Genomic DNA, 24,254 nt, shown 5'->3' on the forward strand with positions numbered 1-24,254 from the left:
AGTGAACTTGTTGCCATTTTAAGGGTAAATATCTTCTTGGCTACAACTGCTGAACTGCCAATCCAAAAATGGGGGGAAAATCTAGGCTTCAACAAGTCTTTATTTACATCTTAAGTTGTAATTAGAAGACTCTTGTAGTACCACCGTACTTCTTTAGTCCCCTCTGCTTGCCCAAGCCTGGACCTTGGGCCAGAGATGCCTCTGTCCATTGGGTTCTGGTGTTGACCAGTGGGAAGGAGGGCTGGGAATCGCGGGGAAGGAAGGAGCATCTTTCTTGGATGGCATGAATAGTTGGTGACCTCACATTGGCCAGTACTTGCTGATGCAGGGGACACTCATTCCTTAGGATGCTTGCCTTGTGCATCTCCCAAGTGATGGAAGGAACAGGATGGAGAAGTCAGCTCAAGCTCCATGCACACACCCAAGGTGGTGACAGGGATCCAGAATTGCTGATGGGGCTCGGCCTAGCAATCCTACTGCCCCAGAGTCTAGATAAATTCTGGCTTGGATAGAACCTGCATCTCGTGCCTCTGAGTTCTCTCCTGGAATGTCATTCTGGAATCCCGTGATGTTTGCTCCCTAGAGAAAGAATAAATCAGGGAGGGAAAAATAATTTGACCTGATGAAAAGGGAAGTAAGGATGTTAAACAATAATAGTTATGGAGGATGTATTGAGGATCAAACACTGTTGAAGCACTTTGCATGTGATACCACCCCCTCCCCCCCGACCTCCCCTCCCGCCCCCACACACACCTTCCTTCCCCACCCCTCACAGCCCTCCTTCCCAATGGTCAGTACCAGAGCCTGGGTAGGCACTGCTACTAGCCCCATTTTATAGGCAAGGACACTGAGTTTTATGGAAGTTAAATAACTTGCTCAAGGTAAACACGTAGCTATGAATCAGCAATGGTAGGATTTGAAACTTAGCCACGGGCATCAAACCCAAGCCTTAAACCATTTTACTATTCTATCTCCTATGGATCTCTCTACCTACTCTCCGTAGCTTATGCAGTAAAACAGCTGCAAAAGAGCAAAAATGACTGAGTAGTTGTGGGAGGGATCTAATTTCAGCATTGGTACTTACTTTTCATATAACCTCAGTAATGTCACTTACCTTCATGAGCCTTCATCTGTTTATCTATAACATAGTAATAATGCTTTGGGTCCTGCTATCCCCACAGCATCGTATTGAGGAAATTCATGTTGGGAAGCTCTGAGCAAAAGAAAGTTCTTCTATGCATGACCTGATTAAGATGGTTGCTATCGCAGGTGAGGTGGTATAGTAGAAAGAGCATAGAGCGTGACCTGAACCTGGGTTTGAATTTGTCACACTAGCAAGCCTTTCTGACCCTCAAGCATCTCAACTATTACCTGAAAAGACACATGTTGGAGTCCAAGTACAGTGGCTATCTGCATTGGTCCAGGCAGGAGTGCCCCTTACCTGCAGGGAAAGCTGATGGAGCTGCTGAAGACACAGTAGATGAGAGGGTTGACGGCGCTATTCAAGGCTGGCAGGTTCTGAATGATCACAGAGGCATAGAAGCGTTCCTTGGTGTCTGGAAGAAGACTGAAATTGTCCCATATGTCGAAGAAGAAGTATGGACTCTAACAGCAGATGAAGGCTGGGGAGAAGAGAGCCGTTAGCACCGTAGCAGACTCAGCCAGGGGGCTTTCAGTGGCGACCCCAAGTCGAGCTCCAAATAGGAGGTTCCTTAGCACCTGAGATCTCTCAGAAATATTTAGAACATTGTGTGTTAATGTTAACGTCATGTTTACTCACACACACGCACATATACACATGCATGCGTACACAGCCCACAGATACGTTGCTAGAGTTGAGTGAATTTGTAAAGGGAGGGTTCAATTTGACCCCTTTTGTGAGTCCTATTGGAAAGGTTGGGAACTGCTCGGCATGGCCTCAGCTTCTCATCTCACATAGTGTGAAAGGAAAACCAGCAAAACTCTTTGGAGGCTCTATGAGAAAAAAACAAAACAAAACAAAAGAACAGGAAGCATTTTGACCAATAGTGACTCCTGGTTTTAGGGTATGGTGGGGGAAAAGGTGGTGCCTAATGTTTTCAAAGCACAATCTGGCTTCATCACAATGTTCTTAATTTTCTTTTCCATTTCTAAGTCAGCCACTCCAGAAAATAGCTGCCCTCTACCCCTCTCCAAGTCAGTCTGTGTGTGAGCCCCTGATTCTGTTTGTCTCCAAATCCTCAGAGGAAATGGGTGGTATATGGGGAGATCCAGAGTAGGATAGTGAATTTTATGGGTCACCTTGACTGGGTCAGGGGGTGCCCAGATATTTGGTGAAACACTATTTCTCGGTGTTTCTGGATGAGATGAACATTTGAATTGGTAGACTAAGAAAAGCAGACCATCCTCTTCAATGTGCGTGACCCCCTTCAATCCCTGGAAGGCTTGAATAGAACAAAAAGCTGAGTGAGAGAGGATTCATGCTGTCTGCTTGACTACCTTTTAGCTGGGACATCGTTCTTCTCCTGCCTTCCTTCACACTCAGACTCGGACTGGAACTACACCATCAGCTCTCCTGGGTCTGCAGAACCTGGGACTTCTCAGCTCCGTAATCATGTGAGCCAATTCCTTCTAATAATTCTCTTTACATACATGTATATCTCTTCTTTCTCTGGGGAACTGGACTAATACCCACATGCACCGAGGTAAAGAGTCTTGGGGCTGACTAGACATGGATGTGTCCTCTTCTGCTTTCTTGCTACATCCTCTCCACCCTCCCTCTCCCCCTTTCTCACGCATAGGACTTTTCCTCAGAGAAGTCAGGGTTCCTTCGCCATCTGCTTGCAGGGGCCTACTTTCCCCTGTAACTGTTTGACTGGCGTGTGTTTATTCCCCAGGCCTTGGCAATGGACTAAAGAGGAGCAACTGAAACACAAAGACCACTGAGCATTCTGGGCACTGGTGGTTAAGCTTAGCATTGGCCTAGAATAGTGGTTCTGGGGCATGAAGGGGCAAAATTGCCTTTTGGGGGCATTTTGAAAAAAATGTGCATGTTTATGTATGTGCATGTGTGGGGTTGGTGGGGAATCTGGTTTGCCCAGGGATACTAGTCCTTCTGTGTGGGGCAGGCCGTCCCACCCATGTCCCATACGTCCTTTGAATGTCCAAGTGAGCATTTATGTAGCAGAAAACTCTGTTTATAATTACTCCAGTCTGGAAACCTAACTCTATTTTATATATGAACACAAATATTTTTAAGAAATAGTGAATTTTCCAGAAAGGCAATTCCTTTGCAAAGGGAGGAAAGATTACTTTTTCTAATTTAGAACTTTAGCAGGATTTATTTACCTGCTCAGAAAATCAAGTCCCTGACAGCAATGTTGTTTTATTTTCATGTCTTTATGAAAACACACCTGTATTGATTTTCCTTTGTAGCTGTTATTACATCTAGCTGCCTACTTCATTATTCTTCTGGTGTAGCTGTGGCCAAGTATTTACATATTGAAATCTGCTCTGTTTTATTATACATTATTTTCTCTCTAGTCCTCCTTTGTGTTCTTACATATTGATCTTTTAAGACTTGTTAGGTGGATAGTATTAATTATACATTTCATTTCAGGATGGTAAAGGGGCATTCCAAGATATCTGTTATAGGAAGGGCTGGTTTGGTCTGACTGGGCTGTTAACACTGGCTGACCCTCTTGGGGGCCTCTCTGCTCTCCGACTAAAGGACCCTCGGGGTCTGAGCAGATGGTTCCTGATTACAAATAATTATGTTGGCTCTGGAACACATGTATAACATTTATGTCCTGACTCAACATCCAGGGGATGTGTATCTCTATTTCTGACCGTCTGCGAAGGCAAGAGAATCTTTGCGCTACTTGATCAGCTGTTGGGAAAGGATTGTGAGCCCCGGTGGTTGTATCTGCTTTCGCCCCAGCTCTGCCTGCATTGCTGTTTTGCGCCTCTGTCCTGCTGGCCAAGTCCCTCTGCGCCTGGTCTGTTTGGCATTTTGCAATGGCATCTCAAAAAGGTGAGATTGATTATTTCGGTGATCTGATACGCAGCTAAGACAAAAGGCCTGCTTTCTTAGGGCTCCCAGGAGCTGCCAGAGGGGTAGGGAGGGAAGTATTTGAGCTACATAAAAAGAAAATCGCACAAATCCCTTTCCTTCTTGCATATCCTAATTCATTTGTTCCCAGCAAATATTAATGAAGCACCTAGTGTATGTGGGATCTTATTTCAGGCTTTGGTGATAATAATATAAGGAACACAAAAGCAAAAGTCATTGCTCTCATGGATTTAAACCAGTGGGGGGGACAGACAATAAGCAGACCAACAGATAAAATGTTCAGGTAGAAGTGGGAGGAGGAAGAAAAATACGGCCGGGTAAAGACTAGAGGAGGGCTATTTAAGACTTGTGAAGGAGGCCTGGCTGAGGAGGAAGCACTGTTGGGAAACAAAATGATGTGAGGAGGGAGCCAGGCCATCTGGAGCAGAGTATTTCAGGTGGTGGAAACAGCACGGGGTCCCCCAGGTGCAAACAAGTGGACATTTTGAAGAAATAGCAAGAAGACCAATGCAACCGGGATAAAATGAGCAAGGAGGAGAGCGCTGGGAGTGAGGCTGGAGACCTGGCTGAGGGATAGATCACACATCTATCCCTCAATAAAACTGTAGGGTTTTATTCCAATGTAATGGGAAGCCAAAGGTGGGTTTGCAGGATAGTGATGATACCTGATTTACAATCTTGAAAGATCACATTGGTTGTTTTGCAGAAAAGGAATAAAGAGAAGACCAGTTATAATGTTCTAGGCAGAAATTTGTAGAAGCTTTGACTAAGACAGGAGTTGGATAGATAGTGAGGACTGGTTGGGTTTGAGAGCTATTTTGCAGGTAGAGTCTTCAGGCCTTGCTGATGCACTAGTCATGTGGGATGTCTGAGAAATAGAAAAACAACAGATAGATGACCCTTAGGTTTTTGATATAGACACTGGGTGAAAGATGGTGTCATTTACTGAAATAGGGACAATTGGGGGAAGAGTTACTTTGTGTAGGGGAGGAGAACATGCCAAGACTTCCGGTTTGACATGTTGACTATGATAAGCTTATCAGAAATACAAATCAAGATCTCAAGTAGAAATCATAAATAGAATTTCTAAGCAAAGGAAGTGTTCTTAAAAAGAGAAACTGATTACATGTTGCTTACAAGTCAAGATGAAGATTGAGAATTGACACTGGCCTTTTAGAGGTTGTGATGACCTTGCTGAAAGTGGTTTCAGGAGTGACAGGAGAGGAAGCGGATGGAAACAGGCTCCAGAGAATGAGAGGTAAAACATGGAGGAGTTGTGTTAGAAGAGAGTGGTGAAGTGGGTCTGTTCGGAGGAGTTCACCGAGCGGCCTCCTGCACAATATTTACATGCATACCCTCCAGTTAAGGGGAGACCTGTTGGGGAGGGGAGATAACGAGAGGGCTGAAATTCTTGAGGAGGCAGCACAGAATGGGATTCGGGGCTCCAGCAATCATTCTGGGCTTAGAAAGAAGCAGTGCTAGTTGATCCACCGGAATAGGAGAAAAGACAGAGCACATTGTAGAAAGGCAGATAGGTCGAGGGATGCGAAGGTGGGAGGATGAAGGGGTTCTATTCTGATATTGTATTTTCTTAGTGAAATATGAAGCAAGGTCATTAACTAAGAGGGAGTAAGGGGGAGGAAGCTTCGAAGGTTTGAGAATAGCAAAGAATACACACCAATCTGACACATATTATGTGCTCTAGAAATACCGTTTTTTTTTCTAAGATGAAGTGATGTTATGGGTCTTAGGAGTAGAGAGAAAGGGGAGAAGGTCAAGTGGCCATCAGGAAGGGATTTGTAGTGACCCTGCAATTAATTATCCAGAAGAAATGGAATGCCACTTCTGTCTTTCTTTGCTCATAAACTTCAGCCTTAGGGGAGAATATGTCTCAGAGAATGCAACAGGGTCAACTGGGTAATTGTGAGCATCATTCAGCTAGTTATGACTTAATCAACTTTCTCCAAATTATCCACACCCCATGGTCTTGGTGGGCAACTATAGTCCTAAAGGGAAGGATCGGGAACCACTGTCTGCCCTTGAAGGAGACACAGGTGGATGGATAAATTCCACACATTCCTCTCCGGTCAGACAAAGGTAGAGTGCCTGCAGACAAATTCCTTTCTTGTGTGGGCTCTCCACCACCAGCTCCTGGGACAAGCTTGCTTTTGGAATGTTCACACAGTTCTGCAACACAAGGAGGGAGTTTGCTTACCCAGAATGATGACGATGCTATACTTGATGGGCTTTGATTTTTGCCTTTGAGCTGAGCCCTCGGTGGTAACTGGTGCACAGCTTTCCATCTGGAGATACAGAACGGGGAATGCTGAAATGGAGTGGTGTTTTTGCCAACAGGAACATCACAGGTTAGATCCACAGCTCTCACGGGACCACTTAGATCCTGCTCACCTCTGCCTGGGAGGACCTCCTTGAGTATTATCAGAGTAAAGATGGCTTTGAGCCGGATGCTAGAAACTGCTCAGGTTGCAGCTTAATATAAAATGCAAATGCATTGGGACATCCAGACTTTCTCCAGAGTCTTGGCTGAATGCCCTGAATCAGCCAAAGCTGGAATTAGCCTTGTGACCTGGAATTAGCCAGGGGGCAATGCTGAGCTACCCATCCAGTCACTTCAGGAACTTAGGGCAAAGCCATTTTCTTAGAATGGTTACCCCAGACTAATTCGTTCATCTAACTCAGAAGATCCACTCTCAACAAAAGCTCAAGCCAGGGATATGAAAAACAAAACAAAACAAAACAACCTGTCCCAAGTAGGAACCTGAATATATAATTTAATTCTACGTGGGCTGTTGTTTGATGGTAAACACACGAGGGGTACGTGTGTATACCAATCTATTAGAGTATAAGCTTGATGGAGACAGGGACTTTGTTTTCTTCACTGCTGTATCCTCTAAACTTAGTGAGTGATTAATATATATTTGTTGAATCAATGAATACAAACCACTCTCTAGTTAAGAAGTAGTGGTAAAATAAAAGTTGATTAGGGTGGACAGAATTCAGAGTGATAGCTCTTAGTGAAAGGAGTGTGTAGATGGTACATTTGGGAATGGAGATGTTGGACGCAGGGTCCCTTGCCACTGCGGAAGAGTTTTTTCACTGTCAGAGCCTCTGCCAGGCAATATGGCGCCTTTGTGAAAATTGGGAAAAGGTGCCCTTCCTGTGGATGCCTGCAACCTTGCCCCAGTACACCCTTAGCGAGGGAAGCAGGGATGGGATGCCAAGCCCATGCACCCTTAGCTGGATGCCACTGATTGGGGCTCAATGAGCACGACCCTAGCAGTGGCCCATGTCAAAGGCCTACCCGGGGCACCTGTCATGTGGGGCAGGATGGTTGTACACTGCTGTGCTTGTCTGTCCTCACTACAGTGTTCAGATTCCACATTTGAAATTTATTTTAATCCCAGGGAAACTGGTCTGAAGTTTATCTTTGCAGTATTATTCTAGACCCTCTCCAGTCTAATCCAGCCCAATCTGACCAACATGGCACATCTGCCAAAAGGTAAGGACTGAACAGAAGAGGCTAAGATAGAGTTCCTGTTCTCTAGGAGGTTTCAGTCCAGCAGGAAAGGTCACACACTGTCCTGGGTGAGGACAAGCCTGGCTGACATGAGGGAGAGGAAAACCAGCTGTGAGGGAGAGAGCCATCCCCCGTTGTTATGCGGGGAAGGCTGCAGGGCAGATGCAGAGAATCCAGAGGTGGAACTGGGGGGTGTGGGAGTGAGATTGGGACAGACACGTGAAGCAGAGTGAGTGTCCTCACCCAAGACGTGGAAAGCAGAAAATGTCAGATGTATTTGGACCATGGGGGAGTCACCTCACTTGGTTGGAGCTTAAAAGGATATTGATTTTCGGGGGGCGGGGAGAACTGAGGCCGAAGTGGAAAGATCTAGAACGTCTTCCCAGGGAGTCTGGGCTGAATTTCTGAGGCGACCGCAAACCACTGAATCTTCTGAGTCTTTCCACAGTGTGAACATTTACTCACTGGAGAGGACAAACGGTTATCAGGAATAATAGGAAGAAGCTTTTATGTTCAATAAGCTGCAATGCTAATTAGAACTGGTGTTTTCTTTCTTAATGTATACCTTGTGAAGCCACTCTTAGGAACTGTTAGGGCTTCAAATTATTCTGTGCATTTCACAGAACCACAAGACTTCATGGCATAAGGAAGCAAACGTTGCAGAAGCATTTACCGCAGCGGTTAAGCTGGGGGCGATTTTGCCCCCGAGGGTTACATTTGCCGATGTCTGGACACATTTTTGGTTGTCTCAGTGTGCTGGGCGAGGGGGGCTGCTATTGGCATCTAGTGTGTAGAGGTGAGGAATGCTGCTAAACATCCTTAGATGCATAGGAGAGTAAAACAGAATTATCTAGTCCCAAACACCAATAGTGCCAAGGTTGAAAAACCCTGATTTCCATGGTGGTCTCCTGGGAAGGAGACAGGCTCCAAGGTCAGACCTGAATATACTTTCCAGCTCTACCAATCACCAGCTGTGTAACCTTAGGCAACGACCAACCGTTTCCAGCTTCAGATTCCCAGTTTAAAAAACAAGGCATAAAATACCAAACTCAGAGGCTTTTTTAAAAGGGGCAGAGGGAGGGAATCTTACAAGCAAATTCTCCACTGAGCATGGAGCCCCACACGGGGCTGGATCCCACGATTGATCCCACAACCCTGAGATCGTGATCTGATCATGACCAAGAGTTGAACGCTTAACCGACTGAGCCACCCAGGCGCCCTGCACCAAACTCAGAGTTTTGAAGATAAAAACAAAATAATGTATTTAAGATGACAAGCCCTATGCTGAGAATGTCAATTCCTTTACTAATTGGGATGAATAAAGTTTTAATAGTAATTCAGGATGTATATGGACTGCCTTTATGGAAGTGAACAGATAGTATTACTGCATTTAGATTGTTATCTGTATATAGGAATTATATACATCCAAAAATTCTCCCAGAAGGATTTTACCCAGGGGAGGCAAGTAAGAAATACAGCTGACCAAATTATATCCTTTCAAAATATCCCCATTTGCTGGAGTAACAGCTGGCTCTGAAACAATATGGTTGTGAAGACTTGGTTGGTTTTTCAGAAAAGTTCTTGAGAATGACATTTGTGCTCTAACTTTTTAAAATGGAACCTGGCAGTACTTTCCACAGGGCAACTGGGTGACAATATAATCAACTACTTGCCCTTTGATCTCCCAATGAGATCAGTGAAAAACGTCTCTAATCTGACCACTCTAGGAAATGCAAAGCTTCCAGCTTCTAAAGATGGCTCTTCAAAAAGAACTGAGCTACAAAATGCCAGTAATTCTCCTTTATTGGGAGATAAAAGGATTATTTCCACCCAGGCCTTGGTGCTGAGCTGGAGCAAAAAGCAGTTAAATCCAGCCATCCCTGCGCATTAATAGCTGGGGTAGCCTTGAGGCAGCAGGTCCATTAGATTCGGGACTGGAAGCAGCATGCTGCCTCAGGCAGTCTTAATTCACGGATGCAACCCTAGTGGGGGCCCACACTGTCCATTTAGTCTCCAAGGGGCCAGTTCCTGCTCCTTACCTCGCCATGCTTCATGCCCCTTGCTGAGCCGCTGGGAATCCATTGTTTTTGTGAACTGAGTGCCTGAAGGGGAGCAATTGGTATCTTGGGATTTTTAAATGAGACAGAATTTATTCCTGGTCGGGAGGGGACTATGTCATCTCTGGGCTTATAATGAGTGCAGGTGATTTGTTTGTAACAAGGAAATCTACCCGGGGATGTCTTAAAATAAATATTTTTTCACATATTGGGAAGTCTATGTATTTCTGGTTGATTTTAAAAATTTAAACGTTTTTAACAGTCATGCCCGAATTGTAAAATTTTTAAAATTTGAAATTAATTTTTGATTTCCGACCATTGATAGCTTGTTTATCTACAAATATAACCTCAGTGTTAAATATTTCTAGTGCATTAGGTCTCATCTGCTTAGCTATGGGATTTTGACCACTACCTTCCCTTGGGGTTTTTTTGACCCTCTAACAAACCAGAGGTCATAGCTAGATATGAGGAGGTATGACCTAACTCACCTACCTCACAGCTTTTTCTGTTCCTCAGCTCCTCAGCTCAGGTGGAACCAGGAAGCCTGGCAGACCTAAAATAACTGTGGCAGAGACAGGTGAGCTGTCCAGCAAGCCTTTTCTTTTCAGCGGCGTGTAGTCATATGACTAAGCTCTACCTATGGGAATATGGGAAGAATCCATGGACACTATTCTCAGGCCTGGCTCAGATAAACCACCTGAGTAATCCTCCTCTCTCTCTTCCTTCCACCCCTGACTGTTGGATGTTGATGCTGAAGGATATCTTACAGCCATCTGTTAAGTGCGGCAGAATCTATACCTGCTTGAGTTTCTGAATGACTGTGTGGAGCAGGGCCCTTCCCTTTGACTTTTACTGTCGATTGGACTTTAAACAAGAAACAAAGTTCTACTTTGTTAAGGCTACTGTATTTGGGGGTTTCTTTGATATAGCAGCTAGTGTTTCCTTAACTGAAGCAGAAGTTGGTATCTCATATGCAATGCTATCATAACAAAAATCAAAAACATGTGGCATTGGCCTGTCGGCTGGCAGCAGGTGGCAAGGAAATTGATATTGGAAGCTGGGACACTAGAGATCCATTTCATAGAACCATCACATACGATGCCTGGGAAGTCAAATTGTGTGCCTACTGAGCCTGGAGCCCATAGGACAAGGCTGGGTTAGCAGTCAGGGCTCTCCAGAAAATGGGACCAATAGGAAATACATAGAGATATACATAAAAGGAAATGTATTATAGGAATTAGCTCACAAAATTGTGGAGGCTGAGAAGTCCCACAATTTGCTGTCTTTAAGCTGGAGAACTAGGAAAGCTGGTGGTATAATTAAGTCCAAGTACAAATCATGAGACCCAAGGAAGATGTTTGTGTAGGTCTGAGCACAATGGCTGGAGACTCGGGCAGTCAATCGTGTAAATCCTGGTCCTAGCCCAAGGCCCCAGGAATAGGAGTGCTGATGTCCAGGGACAGGAGAAGATGGATGTCCCAGCTCAAGCAAATTTACCCTTCCTTTGTCTTTTTGTTCTATTCAGGCCTTCAACAGATTGGATGATGCCTACCACATTGGTGAGAACATCTTTACTTAGTCTACCGATTCAAACGCTTCTAGAAATGCCTTCCAGATACCCAGAAATAGTGTTTTGCCAGCTATCTGGGCATCCTTTAGCTCATTCAAGTTGACACATAAAATTAGCCATCACAGTTGGTAAATAGAATGTTAATAGTGTATGTTGATTGCTACCAGCTGTGTTTAGCAAGGTATTAGAAAAAAGAGATGAATTCAGACAAGAGTTGGTTGGTTTATGAACAAAAATGACAGGAAGTTAAAGAAAGTCTTACAATTTGGGATCTCATAGAGTTGCAAGTGTCCATTGCTTTCTGGCCCCTGATAGTAACAGATACATACTTTGCATGACCTGGTGCAAACTGGAAATGTGAGTGGAGCATTAAAGCAAATGTGTATACCTTCTAAGTGTGCAAGTCTTATGCCAATGGAGCAGACCCTGATCCCCAAATTAAGTTATAACATTGAGAAGTTTTAACCAGCAAAGACCCATTCAGAATCGTTCTGAGGCAAAGATGAGACTAAGGATGTGGCCTCCTGACTATTGTTTCCGATGGCTTCAACCTAGCTTCCATTAAGTTAAAGACAGGGATGGCATGAGGAAGAAAAGAAACAAGTCAGACCTGAGAATTTTATTAAGAAAGACTTTTTGGACATGGTTCCTGGCACATGAAACTGACTGAAAGCAAATGGATCAGAAGTCTACCACGTTTTTGAGGAATGATGTTGCCAAATAAACCATGAGCTCTATATCTTTTTCACCACTTCGAAAGATCAGATGTTAACATTTTTACTAATCCTGTGGGTAGAAAATTGTATCTAACTGAGGTTTAAATGTGCATCTTCCTGATCATCAATGAGGTTGAGAATCTTAGTTTTGGCTATTCCTTTTTTTTTCCCTTCTGTGAAATGCCTGTTTGTGTATTGCTGATTTTTTTCTATTTATCTCTTGTTGTTGTTGTATATGTTTTTTAAAATTGAAGTATAATCAGCATACAATGTTATAAGAGTTTCAAGTGAACAACATACTGATTCAACAATTCTATCCATTACTCAGTGCTCACCATGCTAAGTGTGGTCACCATCTGTCACCATACAATGTTATCACATTATTAATTATATACCTTATGCTGTACTTTTCATCTCTGTGACGTATTTATTATATTCATCTTTTTATAACTTCTCCCACTTTGTACTTGACTTTTTAAATATTAACAGAGTCAAATTTATCTATCATTTCTTTTATGATTTAACATAAAAGATCTTGTTTGGATCTTGTTTAAGAAGTCCTTCCTTATCCCAGTGTCATAAAGGTATCACCCTACATTTTCTTTGAAAAGTTTTATATATCCTGAACATAAAGGAAACCTCACTTAAAACAGAGTCAGAAGTGAGGTGCTCACTTGCACGTACCACTCCCTGCAGGCTGCCCAACCAACAGAAAGAAGAAACAGAATCATTTTGACAAGGGAGCTCACTTTTCACACAGGAATTTGTCTCCTGCCTTTAAGAAAAGTAAGGAAGATCCCTCCCTGCTCCAGCACCAAGGCACCAACCACCACCCGCTGCCAGTGAGAAACCATCGCCACCTGGAACTCTCGTTCTCCAGTGACCTTTTGTTCAGAACAGCCCTCCCCAGGTTCCTCATAAAACCTAATAAAACCTAGTAAAAGCTCACCTTCCCTTCTTCTCTTTAGACTTGCCTAAGGTTCGCCATACCTTGCTTGTCCCGAACTGCAATTTCTTTGCTGTTCATGAATAAATACATTTTTTAAATAAAATTGCTCTTTGCTCTGCTTAAAGTTAACAAAATTTCAGTCTCCAATTCACCTGGAATTTGTTTTTGCCTATAAATTGAGGTAAAGAGCCAGTTTTATTTCTTTCCCTATGATCTTCTGACATAGATCAAGTTTTCATATACGTGTAGGTTCTGTTTTGAGGTTGTTTCATTTTCTATTTGTCTATTGTATTGTGTCACTTCCATACTCTATTAATCACTCTGACTTTATGATAGATTTTAATATTGAATACAGTAAACCTCCCCTACTTTGTTCTAGTTCTCCAGGAGTGTTTGGCTATTCTTGGCTCTCGAAATTTCCCCGTATATTTTAAAATTGGTTTGTCAAGCTCAATAAAATGTCCCATTTTAATTTTGACAGGAACTGCATTAATCTGTAGATTGTTGGGGAGAATTGACATCTTCAAGCTATTGAATCTTACTATCCATGAACTTGTCATAAGCTTCATTTATTTATATCTTTCTACTTTTTTTTCCATGAAGTTCTTTATGTCTTTTGCTATATGTCGTTATAGGTAGAGAAGCCATTTTGCCTACATTTTCCGATGAAGAAAGGTACTCAGGGCAGTTAATGGGCTTATCTTAAATTCACTTAGCTAGAAATGAAGAGGACTCTAACCCAGTCCCTAATCCAAAGCTTTTTTATCCACCTCATTCTGACTCACTTAATTTGAAATGCAGTTTGGACGTGCCATGGATCGTACCACGTCTCCCAAGGCACAATGGCCGAATGCAGTCAGGCGCAGATAGGTTTGCGCGTTCTGTGGCCGCACCTCGGCATCTCCCGTCCCTATGCAGTTAAATGCTCTATTTTACAGAAGTAGATACCCCTAGGCATCAAAAGCATGCCTGTTTATGAAAGATTCCCTATAATATTGAAAATCTCATCCCCACTACTTCTTGCTTTCCGCACTTGTTTGTGGGAAAGTATTTAGATCATTTATTAAATAGTTCTTTTTCTTTTCTTTCTGTCCTCCTTTGAGGTAGAGAAAACAGACATACTTGCCGGTAAGAAGAGTGGTTCATAAACGAATGAGAGCTTGGATTTTTGCAGCCTGTATTTACACAGTGTGCTTCTGTTCATACTAATCATTGCCGATGTCCCCTTGTTGATGAGCAATAATCCTGGCATGCTAACACCACTGGAGATCTATTTACCAGCCAACTCCATAGCTGCCTGGCTGTAATAACAAATAGAAAATCAGGTGAGTTCCATTTATGAATCAGATACAGAGAGTACATGGGCTTTTGACACTACTATCTGCTCCTCATTCTAGAAGGGGCTCACTGGTGTTAATATGGACAACTAAAAAAATACCAGTAATGGAGATGTAGACTTGTATTAAAGAATAAAAATTGACTGTAGCCATTTTCGCCTTTGGGGAGGGTAATAACATATTGTATACCAGTGGGAAAACTGCTCTCTATGTGGCTTTGTACTATTTCAGAGACTGGAGGACAGGGGAAGCCAGTAGTTTAGGGACTGGAAATTCTAGTAGCAGGGAGATATGGGGGACTCTGGAGAGAGACAGAGCCCAACCACAGTGGTGAAAAGCCTGCTGGAAAAGGGTGGGGGGCAGCTGATAGGATGTGGAAAACTTTCATCACCTCAACATTTGCTTTATTTACTCTTGGGAGTGATAAACTCAAGGAAAGTGATGTGGATCCCATGCTTGCTGGGCCAGGAGCAGAGGGAACAGAAGAGCACTCTGAGGAGGGGTAGGTGAATGTGACAGCTCAGGGGGAGAGCACAGGACATGCCAGCCTCCTGGAACTGGCAAGAAGCACGGGACAGGGGTTTAAACCAACCTGATTTAAATCTGCAGTATAGGAAGACCTCAGCCTACCGAGATAAAATTGGGCCCTTGACCAGTGGTGGCCACCTTTTAGATTTTAAAGACTTCAAATCAAAATACTTCAGGGGCTGGGGCCAGAATAGCGCTCTCAAGGCAAAACTCTAGGGAGTCAGGTGGAAGAGAAGCCATGCCAAAGAGCCAGGGTTTGGGTTTTTTCACTTTGAGCTCTTTTGTGTGTGTGTGTGTGTGTGTCAGTCATTTACCACCTCCCTTTCTTCAGTGTCCTTCTTTCTGAGAGGCAGCCTGGTATTGGGGAGAAAACAGGCTTTCTGGTCAATCGTATGTGCTTAACCTTCACGCCTGTCCTCCATTTGTAAAAGAGAGATGATAATGCGCCTTGCAGCGTTGTGTACGGATTCAAGAAGATACAGTATGGAAAGAACTTAGTGAAGTGGCTGGCAGGAGAGGTTCTGTCTGTTCCTCTGTCTCGCCAGCTTGTGTTAATAGACTGAATAAACAAATGGATCATGGCCAGACCATGTATAAAAACAGAGCCCTGACCCACACTCTGCAGCAACCAGGCCAGGAAACCAACCCATTATCTATAGTAATCAGGTCAGAAGGCCAACCTACTGTGTACAAGTCAAATTTGTGGCAAGTCAGTCTCTCTCCCCCTGTCCAGTAAGACCTGTAAAAATCTACCCCAAACGGTCAACACTTGATTAATGACTGACAGCTTCTTTAGTTTTTGTCCCTGTTTTCAACTTAAAACCAATCAGAGGAAGCCAAATATATACCCCTAACCAACCACATGGGATGCCATGCTTCTAGTTAGCCTACCTGCAGCTTCCCATGCCAATAGTCACCAGCCAGGGCACAGCTGAAGTCTTCCCTTTTTCCACTATAAAGCTTTCCCACTCCTCTGCTTGCTTTTGAGTCTCTGCCAATATGTAAGGCATGGTGGCTGACTCCCTTGCAATGACTCTTTCGCAAGCTCTGGATAAACAGCATTTGTCTATTCTCATTTGGTTGGTCTTCAATTATTTCCACAGTGTCTTTTTTTTTCTGATTCTCTCTTTTTATGGACTAAGTGTTTGTGTCCTCCCCAAATGCATATGCTGAAGCCCTAATCCCCAGTGTGATGGTATTTAGAGATGGGGCCTCTGGGAGGTGATTAGAGTTAGATGAGGTCATGGGCGTGGAGCCCTCATGATGGGATTAGTGCCCTTACAAGAAGAGACACCAGAGCAGGTGCTCTTTCTCTCTCAATCTCCACCCACCCCCATATGAGGACACAACAAGAGGGATGCGGCAGCCATCTACAAGCTAGGGATAGGCTCTCACCAGGAATAGAATCAACCAGCACCTTGATCTTGGACTTCCCAGCCTCTAGAACTGTGATAAAATGAATTTCTGTTGTTTAAGCCACTCAGTCTATGGCAGTTTGTTATGGCAGCCTGAACAGACTAAGAAACCCCCCTTTTTACTTTGTTCCCCTTCAAACCCAAAGCTCTGGACCTTCCCAAACCCTCTGGTCCCACCACACTTGATCTGTCCACCATCAAATCAGGGTCATGCACTCTAAGTGACAACTTGATCAGTATATGCTTGTATAGTGCACATTACTCAACCCAGGCTACAAACGTACTGCTCCTGGGTTCTCCTAGAGATAGTACCTTAATGAAAAAGGACTGATTCCATTGGTTTAAATTTCAGGCATCATAGAAGGCTCAGCAGGGAGATATCTGAGGGCAGGCAGAGGCATTTTTTGTATCACTCATAGCAACCTCTGGGTACTTCCCTATTGCTTGTAGCTTCTGCATCCTACCTATATATCAGGATTCATCTGATCTTGGTCATTACCCATTCACTGAGAATGTAAGTTTTGAATGTTTAAGGATTCATCAGTTTATGATATATCTATATCTATATATCTCTATCTATCTATCATCTATCTATCTATCTATCTATCTATCTATCTATCTATCTGTCTATCTATTCATCCATCTATCCCGCTAGCTATCATCTATCTGTATATGCACATGCATATTCTAATATTTATTATATATTCATATATTTATAAAAGTGATATCACTTTCTCCTTCTTAATCTGATACATAATAGACATCTTTCTATTGCAATAAGTATACAACACAATACTTTTTACAGCTGTAGTATTTGATTGTATGTCTATATAATTATACTTGATCCCTCATTGCAGGTATTCAGAACTTTTCCCATTTTTCCTGATTATAAACAATGATTCTTATATTTTCTTTCCATTCTCTCTCTCTTAGATTTAAATCTTTAAAAAAGTTTATTTCCTTGTGGCGTATGAGGTAGGACTATAGTGTATTTATTTCCAAATAAATTGTCTCAACAACACTAATTACCGAACAATCTCTACTACTCTATCAATTTGAAGCACTTTATCATACCCTAAATTCGTAAGGTTTCCTTTAGAGCTTCTGTTCTGTTCTAGTCCCCTCTTCATGTAATTCTTTGATAGGGATACCCTATTTCAACAATTATAGTATTTAATATATTTATTTGATATCTGATAGAGGAAGGACATCCTCCTCCATTTTTTTTTTCAGACAAATATTCTGACTTTTAACCAAAGCCACTCACGATGAATAAAATGAATGCATTTGTATTTATTCTTTTGGATTGCTCTTGTTCTTCTAGAAAAACCAGGGTGCAGAGACTAGACTGGTGTGAGGGAGTCTGTGTGGAGGATCTGCGTGGAAGCCGGAATGAGTCACAAGTTGAATGAGAGGTATTCCATGGGTGGAAGATTTCTGAGCAGCCTGCACACACGTCTGGGCTACTGTCGTTAGTCACTGTGGGAGTCGGCTGCCTGGAACTGCGTCTCCCACTGGAGGAGAGGTTGTCAAACCTGGTTGCACATTAAAATCATCTGAAGAGCTTTCCCAAAGTAACGATGCCAGACCTCACTCCAAACAGAGTGAATCAGAATCTCTCGGGCAGTGGTCTCCAGGTATGGGCGCATTTGAAAATTTCCCCAGGCATTCCCAGGCCTTTGTACCACTGCCGACATGTGGCGGACAGAGCAGAACTGAACTGAATTCAGATGAAGACACCCAGACTTACACGTCTCTACCAATTCTCCTAGAGAAGGGACACAGATGATTAGTGCCCACTTGGGAATCTTTATGACTTTCCTTCCGTCACACTGGGAGAAGAAGCTTCAAAGGGGAGAAAAATGAGCATGGTCTTGGTCCAGTAAAGGTACTAGCTCAACAGTCTGAAAAGAGGAAGCTTCGAGACCATTTAGGCTGTCCCCGTATTTTAAGCTCATGAAGGCCAGAGAGGTTAGATGACTTTGCAAGGTGGCACAGCTCTCGGTGGCACATCTGGAACAGAAACCAGCCTTTTGTATTCCAGACCTCCGTGTTATAGCCCGCTGTCCTCATGTGAGTGCGTGTGAGGGAGTGTGTATGTGTGGGTGTGTATAAGCATGTAAGTGTGGGTGTGAGAGACTGGGTGTGTGAAGGGGTGCATGTGTGCATGCGTGTACTAGGAATGGGAGGAGGTGGGGAGCCTCAGCAGAGAACTAGTCGCATTATAATAAATAGAAAACCAGGAGCCCTGGCCCCTCTCTTTCTGGCATGTGGTTCACTGCGTTCTCTCCAGGTTGGTCTCCAGCAGGTGCAGCAGTGGGGGCCTGGGAGGCAGGGTAGGCCTCCAGGGCCCAGTGCCTGCCATGGGGGAGGTGCTCCGCACTAAGGTTTACTGATGCAGAATTTGGGGAAGGGCTATTGTGAGTGGTCTCAGGCTCATTCTGGGGTGAGATGGTGTGTTGGGAAAGCATTGACCATGCTTTGCCTGGCTTAGGGTCCAGGATTGTTCTGTGGATGGATGGCAGTTTTCTCCATCTGTAAATTCAAGCCAAGTAGAAATGTCTACACTCACACGTCACTGAATGTGTCCTCCTTGGACAGACCTCTTTTCACCCCAGTGTCTTCCAGGGTGTTCCTCTTTGCCAGGCCTAAGAAACCGGGGCGACCTTTGGATCCTGGCACCCAAAGTCCACCCCTCCTCTTTCTTCTTGAGTCTTCAGGGAGGTCACATGGAAGAAGCAGTACCTGCCAGGAGAGCCTTTGGTGGGTCTGATCTGCTAGCTGGGTCCTGATAGAAGAGTGCAGGCTTGTTGTATTCAGGCAAAGCCCAAGCTCTGATTTGCTAGAGAAAAACCACTACAGAAGCAAAATTACCCAAGAGTTGGGTAATGCCGATTAGAGACTTACCCAAGCAGTTGGAGATCACGGTCTCGTGGGCTTTGCTCTTAATCCAAATGGTTCGATCACAATGGCATAGATGGCACTGTGGAAAGGACCAGAAGTAATACTAACATGGCTGGTGGGTCCCTACTGTGAGGACTGTGAGGACACATACAGAGGACCACTCCCAGTTACCTGAGTGTGAAGTATGGCCGGGGGGAGGGGGGGGTCTCTAAACCATGCCTGGTCCCTATCCTTGCTGATTATAGAATCCCAGCATGTTACAGCTACCTCTCTTTTAACTGAGGAGGCTAGAATCTGGTGAAGTGAAATGGTTCTCCAAGATAACTCAGATGGTTAGAGGTAGAGGTGAGATTAGAATCCAAACTTAGGGTTTGGGATCGGAAATATTTTTATTTGTAACCAGCTTTACTGCTTGCTGGTTGTATGACCTTGACCTTAGACATTCTTTAATGTGGCCCCATGATTCCTGCCTCTGGTGTTCATACCTTTGTGATATCCCCCCCCCCACCTTGAGTGTGGTGGGAACTGTGACTGGCTTCTAATCCTTGCATTGGGCTGAAGGTGATAAATGTCTGTGATCGTGTAAGATTGTAATGCCTGTCTTGCTAGTGTCTCTCTCTGTTGCTACCATGAGTCCTACAGCAGAAAATTAATTCTGCCAAGAACCCCCGGGAGCCTGAAAGAAGATCCTTCCCCAGTTGAGCCTCTGATGATACCCCAGCCCTGGCAGACACCTTGTTGGTTGCCTTGCTTAAGCAGAAGTAAGCCATGCCCAGTTAAGCCATGTCCAGACTCCTGACCCACAGACCCTGGAGATAATAAATGTATGTTGTTTTAAGTAACCAGGTTCATGATAATTTGTTACCCAGCAATAGATAAGCAATATACTGACTGATACAGGCTGAATGTTTGCATCACCACCCCTAAATTTATATGTTGAAATGTAAATGACCATGGTGATAGTAGTAGGAGGTGGAGCCTATGGGAGGTGATTAGGCCATGAGTGCTCTTATAAAAGACACCCCACAGAGCTCCCTAGCCTCCTCCGCCATGTGAGGACACAAGGAGAATTCGGCTGCCCAGAAGAGAGCTGTCACCAGAATCTGACCATGCTGGTGCCCTGTTCTTGGACTGCCAGCCTCCAGCACTGTGAGAACTGAAGTTCTGTTGTTTACAAACCACCCAGTCTGTAATATTTTGTTACAGAAGCCAAAACAGACTAAGGCACTGGGCCTCTGTTGACACTAAAATGGAGTTAATAACACAAACTTCTTATGAATTTTTTTTTTTTGGATCCAATGTGACAACATTGAAAATGCCAAGCACAGTGCTTGGAAATTAGCAGAGACTCAATAAATGTCATTTTCTTTCTCCTCTTTCTTCCCCATTTTTCACGTAATATCAAACCTACTGTAGCATGACATAATCTATACCTAACAGGAAAACAAAGTGTTAATGACTCAAAAGCATCAGGAAATTTTGTCTTTTGTCCCCTTTGATAAATATAAAAATTTATACTCTTCTTTAGTTAGTTACGTGATGCTTCCAATATATTAAGAACCTCAACTAAAAACTTTGGGACAAAGCGTTGCTTTACTTTAGAATAGCACAAACTTCCCTCTTGAGATTTACTGGTTAAAACAAAATCAGAGGCCTGGTCTGCAGTGGCTGACGAAGCACTAATTGTTTTTAATGATCTTTAGAATATAACCTAATTAATGACTGTGTTAAAAACCTTCTGCTCCTTATTGCTTTTCCCATTCTTGCTTAGTGAACCCCTCTGAGTGCTCCAGGTGAGCTTGGAGTCTTTTTGGAACATCCCCAGTTCTTTGCATATACCTGCCCAGGGATTTTTCTGGGATTTGCATGTCTACATTAAAGAAGAAATGAGGAAAAAATTACTTGTGAGTCTATTCTTTACCTTAAGTTGGACATTTGTTACAGCAGAGAAACTTTTTCCCCAGGTAAATGAACTACAAGGAAAGGCTACAGCCAGTATGAAACATTAATTATGTATTAGAATTGCAATCCCAGTGCTAAATCAATCAATAATTCAAATATTTATTGGCCATCAGCCATATACACAATGGAAAATTAAGGAAGGTCTTATGTGTTAGGGGTTTGGGACTAAGTCATCTCTGCCTCATCTCCTTAGGATCCATCGGGCAAGGGGAAAGCAACTCCTAATAAGTAGGGTGTCCCTTTATTACCCAAATCAGGCCACTGCTCAGAGCAGAACAGTTATGCATCAGAGAAATCTCTGAATTATATTTGTCTCCTTCTTCTTCCTTGTTTCTTTCATCAGCAGGTTTTATGGTCTGTCCCTTCAAAATGTTTCCATGATTTGTTCTTTCTTCTCCATTCCTGCTCCTCAGCATCAGTCCAGATCCTTACAAACTCTTTTTTTTTTTTTTAATATTTTGATAGGGTTTTTTTATTGTGGTAAAACAAACATAACAAAATTTACCATTTTAACTATTTTTAAGTGCATGGTTTGGCAGCATGAAGTACATTCACATTGTTGCATAACCATCTTCACCATCCATTTCCATTCTTCCATTTTTCATCTTCCCCAACTGAAGCTTAGTACCCATTAAAAGTATTCAAGAAGGCTTCATGAATGTTCATATCATCCTCATATGGGGCCATACTAATCTCTGTATGATTCCAATTTCAGTATGTGTGCTCCCCAAACGAGCACCCCTTATGACCTCTTGCCTGATTATTGTGATCTTCTAATGCCTCTACTCAGCTGCTATCTTGAATGCCCATGCTGCCATCAAGGTGGAGCTCTAGGACACAGAGTAATTCTCTGGCTTAAAACCCCCCAGAGTCTCCACTTTCCTACAAGATGACATCCAGGCTCTTACGCAGGGCATCCAAACCTCCCACAATCTGCCTCTGCCTTCCTCACCTTTACCATCATCATCCTGCTTCCCTCCACCCCACCGTCTCCCAATGACCTTTCTCCATATCAGCAACAGGGGTGGCCAACAGGAGCAGGCTGACAAAACTAACCTTGACTCCATGCTTCATATGTGGTTGACTTTGGGTGAATCTGAGTTCCAGTGCCTTTCATCTCTCTGTGTCTGCTTTGCTGTCTTGCTGAAATGCATTTTTAAACCCACTCTTCATATATCACTTAGCTATGAAACCTTTCTAAGCTGTCCCTGTTCCTCAATGATAACTAGCTCCCACTTCCTTGGGGCCTCCATGCTGGTATAACACCAGTTACACTGAGTCTTGTCTGTGGTGGTCATGTCCTAAAGATCAGCAGACCTACACATAGCCCATTCTCAGAAACAGAGCTAGAGAATAGCATCTCCACTCTCTTGTTTTAACTTCTTCCATGTCTTCGACCTATTTCCATTCTCCCAACAAATGAAGCTTTTCTTCAAGCTTCTCAGAAATCTGAAAACTGAAAGATCATCCAGATTGAAGAAAATATCGCTTATCTGTAATTGGCTGGCTAAGTTCTTGATTTTATGGGAGACTATCCAGACACAGACCCATTTTCTCTTATTTCCTTTATAGAGGCAGCTCATGATGGAGGTAGAGTGAGAGGCAAGGCAGAGAAAGACCTTGCAGGACTGCCTTAGGAGGATGCCTGAACCTGGTTCCTTAGTCCTGGCTCCGCATTATGTGTAAGAAGTGTCCAGGAAACAGAACAAAACCTTTGCTTTTCCTATGAGACACAACAGACAGCATTCCACTCAGACTGTAAGTGCTCCACCCCTGCAGGACTCAGCACAAGGCTGGGGACTTCATGCATTACAATCTTGAAACCATAGACATTCAGAGCCAGAGGCGATCTCAGGCTCCATCTCTGTTTCACATATGGGGCCTGAGGATTGTGTCCAGTTGTGCTCTGAAGGTCTCATTCGAGGTGAAGCATAGGGAAGACAGGTAGGAGGAGTTGGTGTTTCACTGAACAAGGCCTTTTTTTCCTCTTCTAGCAGGGGTATTAAGGACACTCCCTAGTCAAAAGTGTCTCTCTCCTTATTAATTAATTCATTTCATTATATGTATTTGAGGACTTACTTTGTCCCAGGCACCTGATGAGCCATTGTGGATACTGTGGCAGAAAATACAGAGTCCTAACCCTCATGGAGCTCACATTGTATTTGTGGAGATAGATAATAATAAAATGAGGACACAGTAATATATGCTTATAAAGGAGCAAATTCTACGAAGATAAAGTGTAGGGTGACACAGAGTATATAATAGGGGCCCTGACTTGTTCTGGGGCTCAGACTTCAGGTTTGCGAGATTCAGTGATTTGTCTGAGTTCACACACCTAGAGGATGGGTCCTCTGACTTCAAGGGCTGTTAACCAACTTGTTAACAACCTTGTTAAGAAGGGCGCACAAGCTCCTCTGGGGGATGTATTGGGTTATACGTGCTGTATATGGTTCTAGTTATTTCCTGAATGCCTTCTTTGATTCCTAGACCAGGTTAGCATCCCCGCTGTGGGTCCCCTAGGGCTCTCTATTTACCCTACCACAGCACTCATCACAGTGTTATAACTCCTTCCTTAATTGGCTGCCTTCTCTATTATACAGGACTATTCTTAAATTCAGATAGCATGTGTGTCTTGTCATTTCCATATCCCCATTACCAGGTCCAGGGTCTCACAGAGGGTGGGTGCCCTATGGGTATATGGGAAGAGGCAAGGGGTCAGGGACTGAATAGTATCTCTGTATGTAGTTGGGCTCTGGGAGACATGAAGGCAGAACTAACTTTGGGGGGAAAATGTAAAAACAGCTTGATACTTAAGAAACTAAAAAAAAATCTGAGAGTCCTGATACACACAGTCCATTGGCGCCATGTTTAATGTGCTCCCAGGACAGAGAAAGTCAAAGGGATGCCTTTGTTAACTCACTTGGTACCACTGAAATAACTGAGATTTCCTAATGGTCCTAGAAGAAGAGTTCACTCTGATGGCTTCGGTAGTTCAGATGAATTCACTGATGTCTGGAAACAGCAAGTATGGACAGTTGGGTATCAGGATCTTTTTTGTAGCAACTTACAGAAAACTCCAACTCAAATTATTCTAAGCAATCAGAATATTTCTTATCTCCCATAATTGCAACTTCAAAGGGTCAAAGCTGAACTTGAGAAATCTGCATTCTTTCCATCCCTTTCTCTTTTCTTTTCAGTGTAGGTGTCTCCCTGAGTCAGACTGAAGC

The 24,254-nt window shown here is 43.5% G+C and overlaps 1 protein-coding gene and 1 non-coding gene across 2 annotated transcripts in view; both read right to left on the reverse strand.

Annotated features, from left to right (window-relative positions):
• Positions 1-488: 488 nt before the first annotated feature.
• The window catches only part of NPSR1 (neuropeptide S receptor 1), a 146,213-nt gene continuing 122,447 nt past the window's right edge, over positions 489-24,254 (reverse strand). Inside the window, 6 exon segments of the mRNA XM_032401196.1 lie at positions 489-579; positions 1,442-1,622; positions 6,267-6,294; positions 6,296-6,354; positions 19,069-19,125; positions 19,128-19,144. Coding sequence (XP_032257087.1) covers positions 489-579; positions 1,442-1,622; positions 6,267-6,294; positions 6,296-6,354; positions 19,069-19,125; positions 19,128-19,144 — 433 coding nt within the window.
• On the reverse strand, positions 21,661-21,766 carry LOC116631168. The gene has a single exon (XR_004299115.1). It is a non-coding gene; the product is annotated as a U6 spliceosomal RNA (small nuclear RNA).

The sequence above is a fragment of the Phoca vitulina genome, unplaced genomic scaffold, assembly GCF_004348235.1.
Source record: "Phoca vitulina isolate PV1807 unplaced genomic scaffold, GSC_HSeal_1.0 scaffold4, whole genome shotgun sequence".
NCBI classification, from domain to species: domain Eukaryota; kingdom Metazoa; phylum Chordata; class Mammalia; order Carnivora; family Phocidae; genus Phoca; species Phoca vitulina.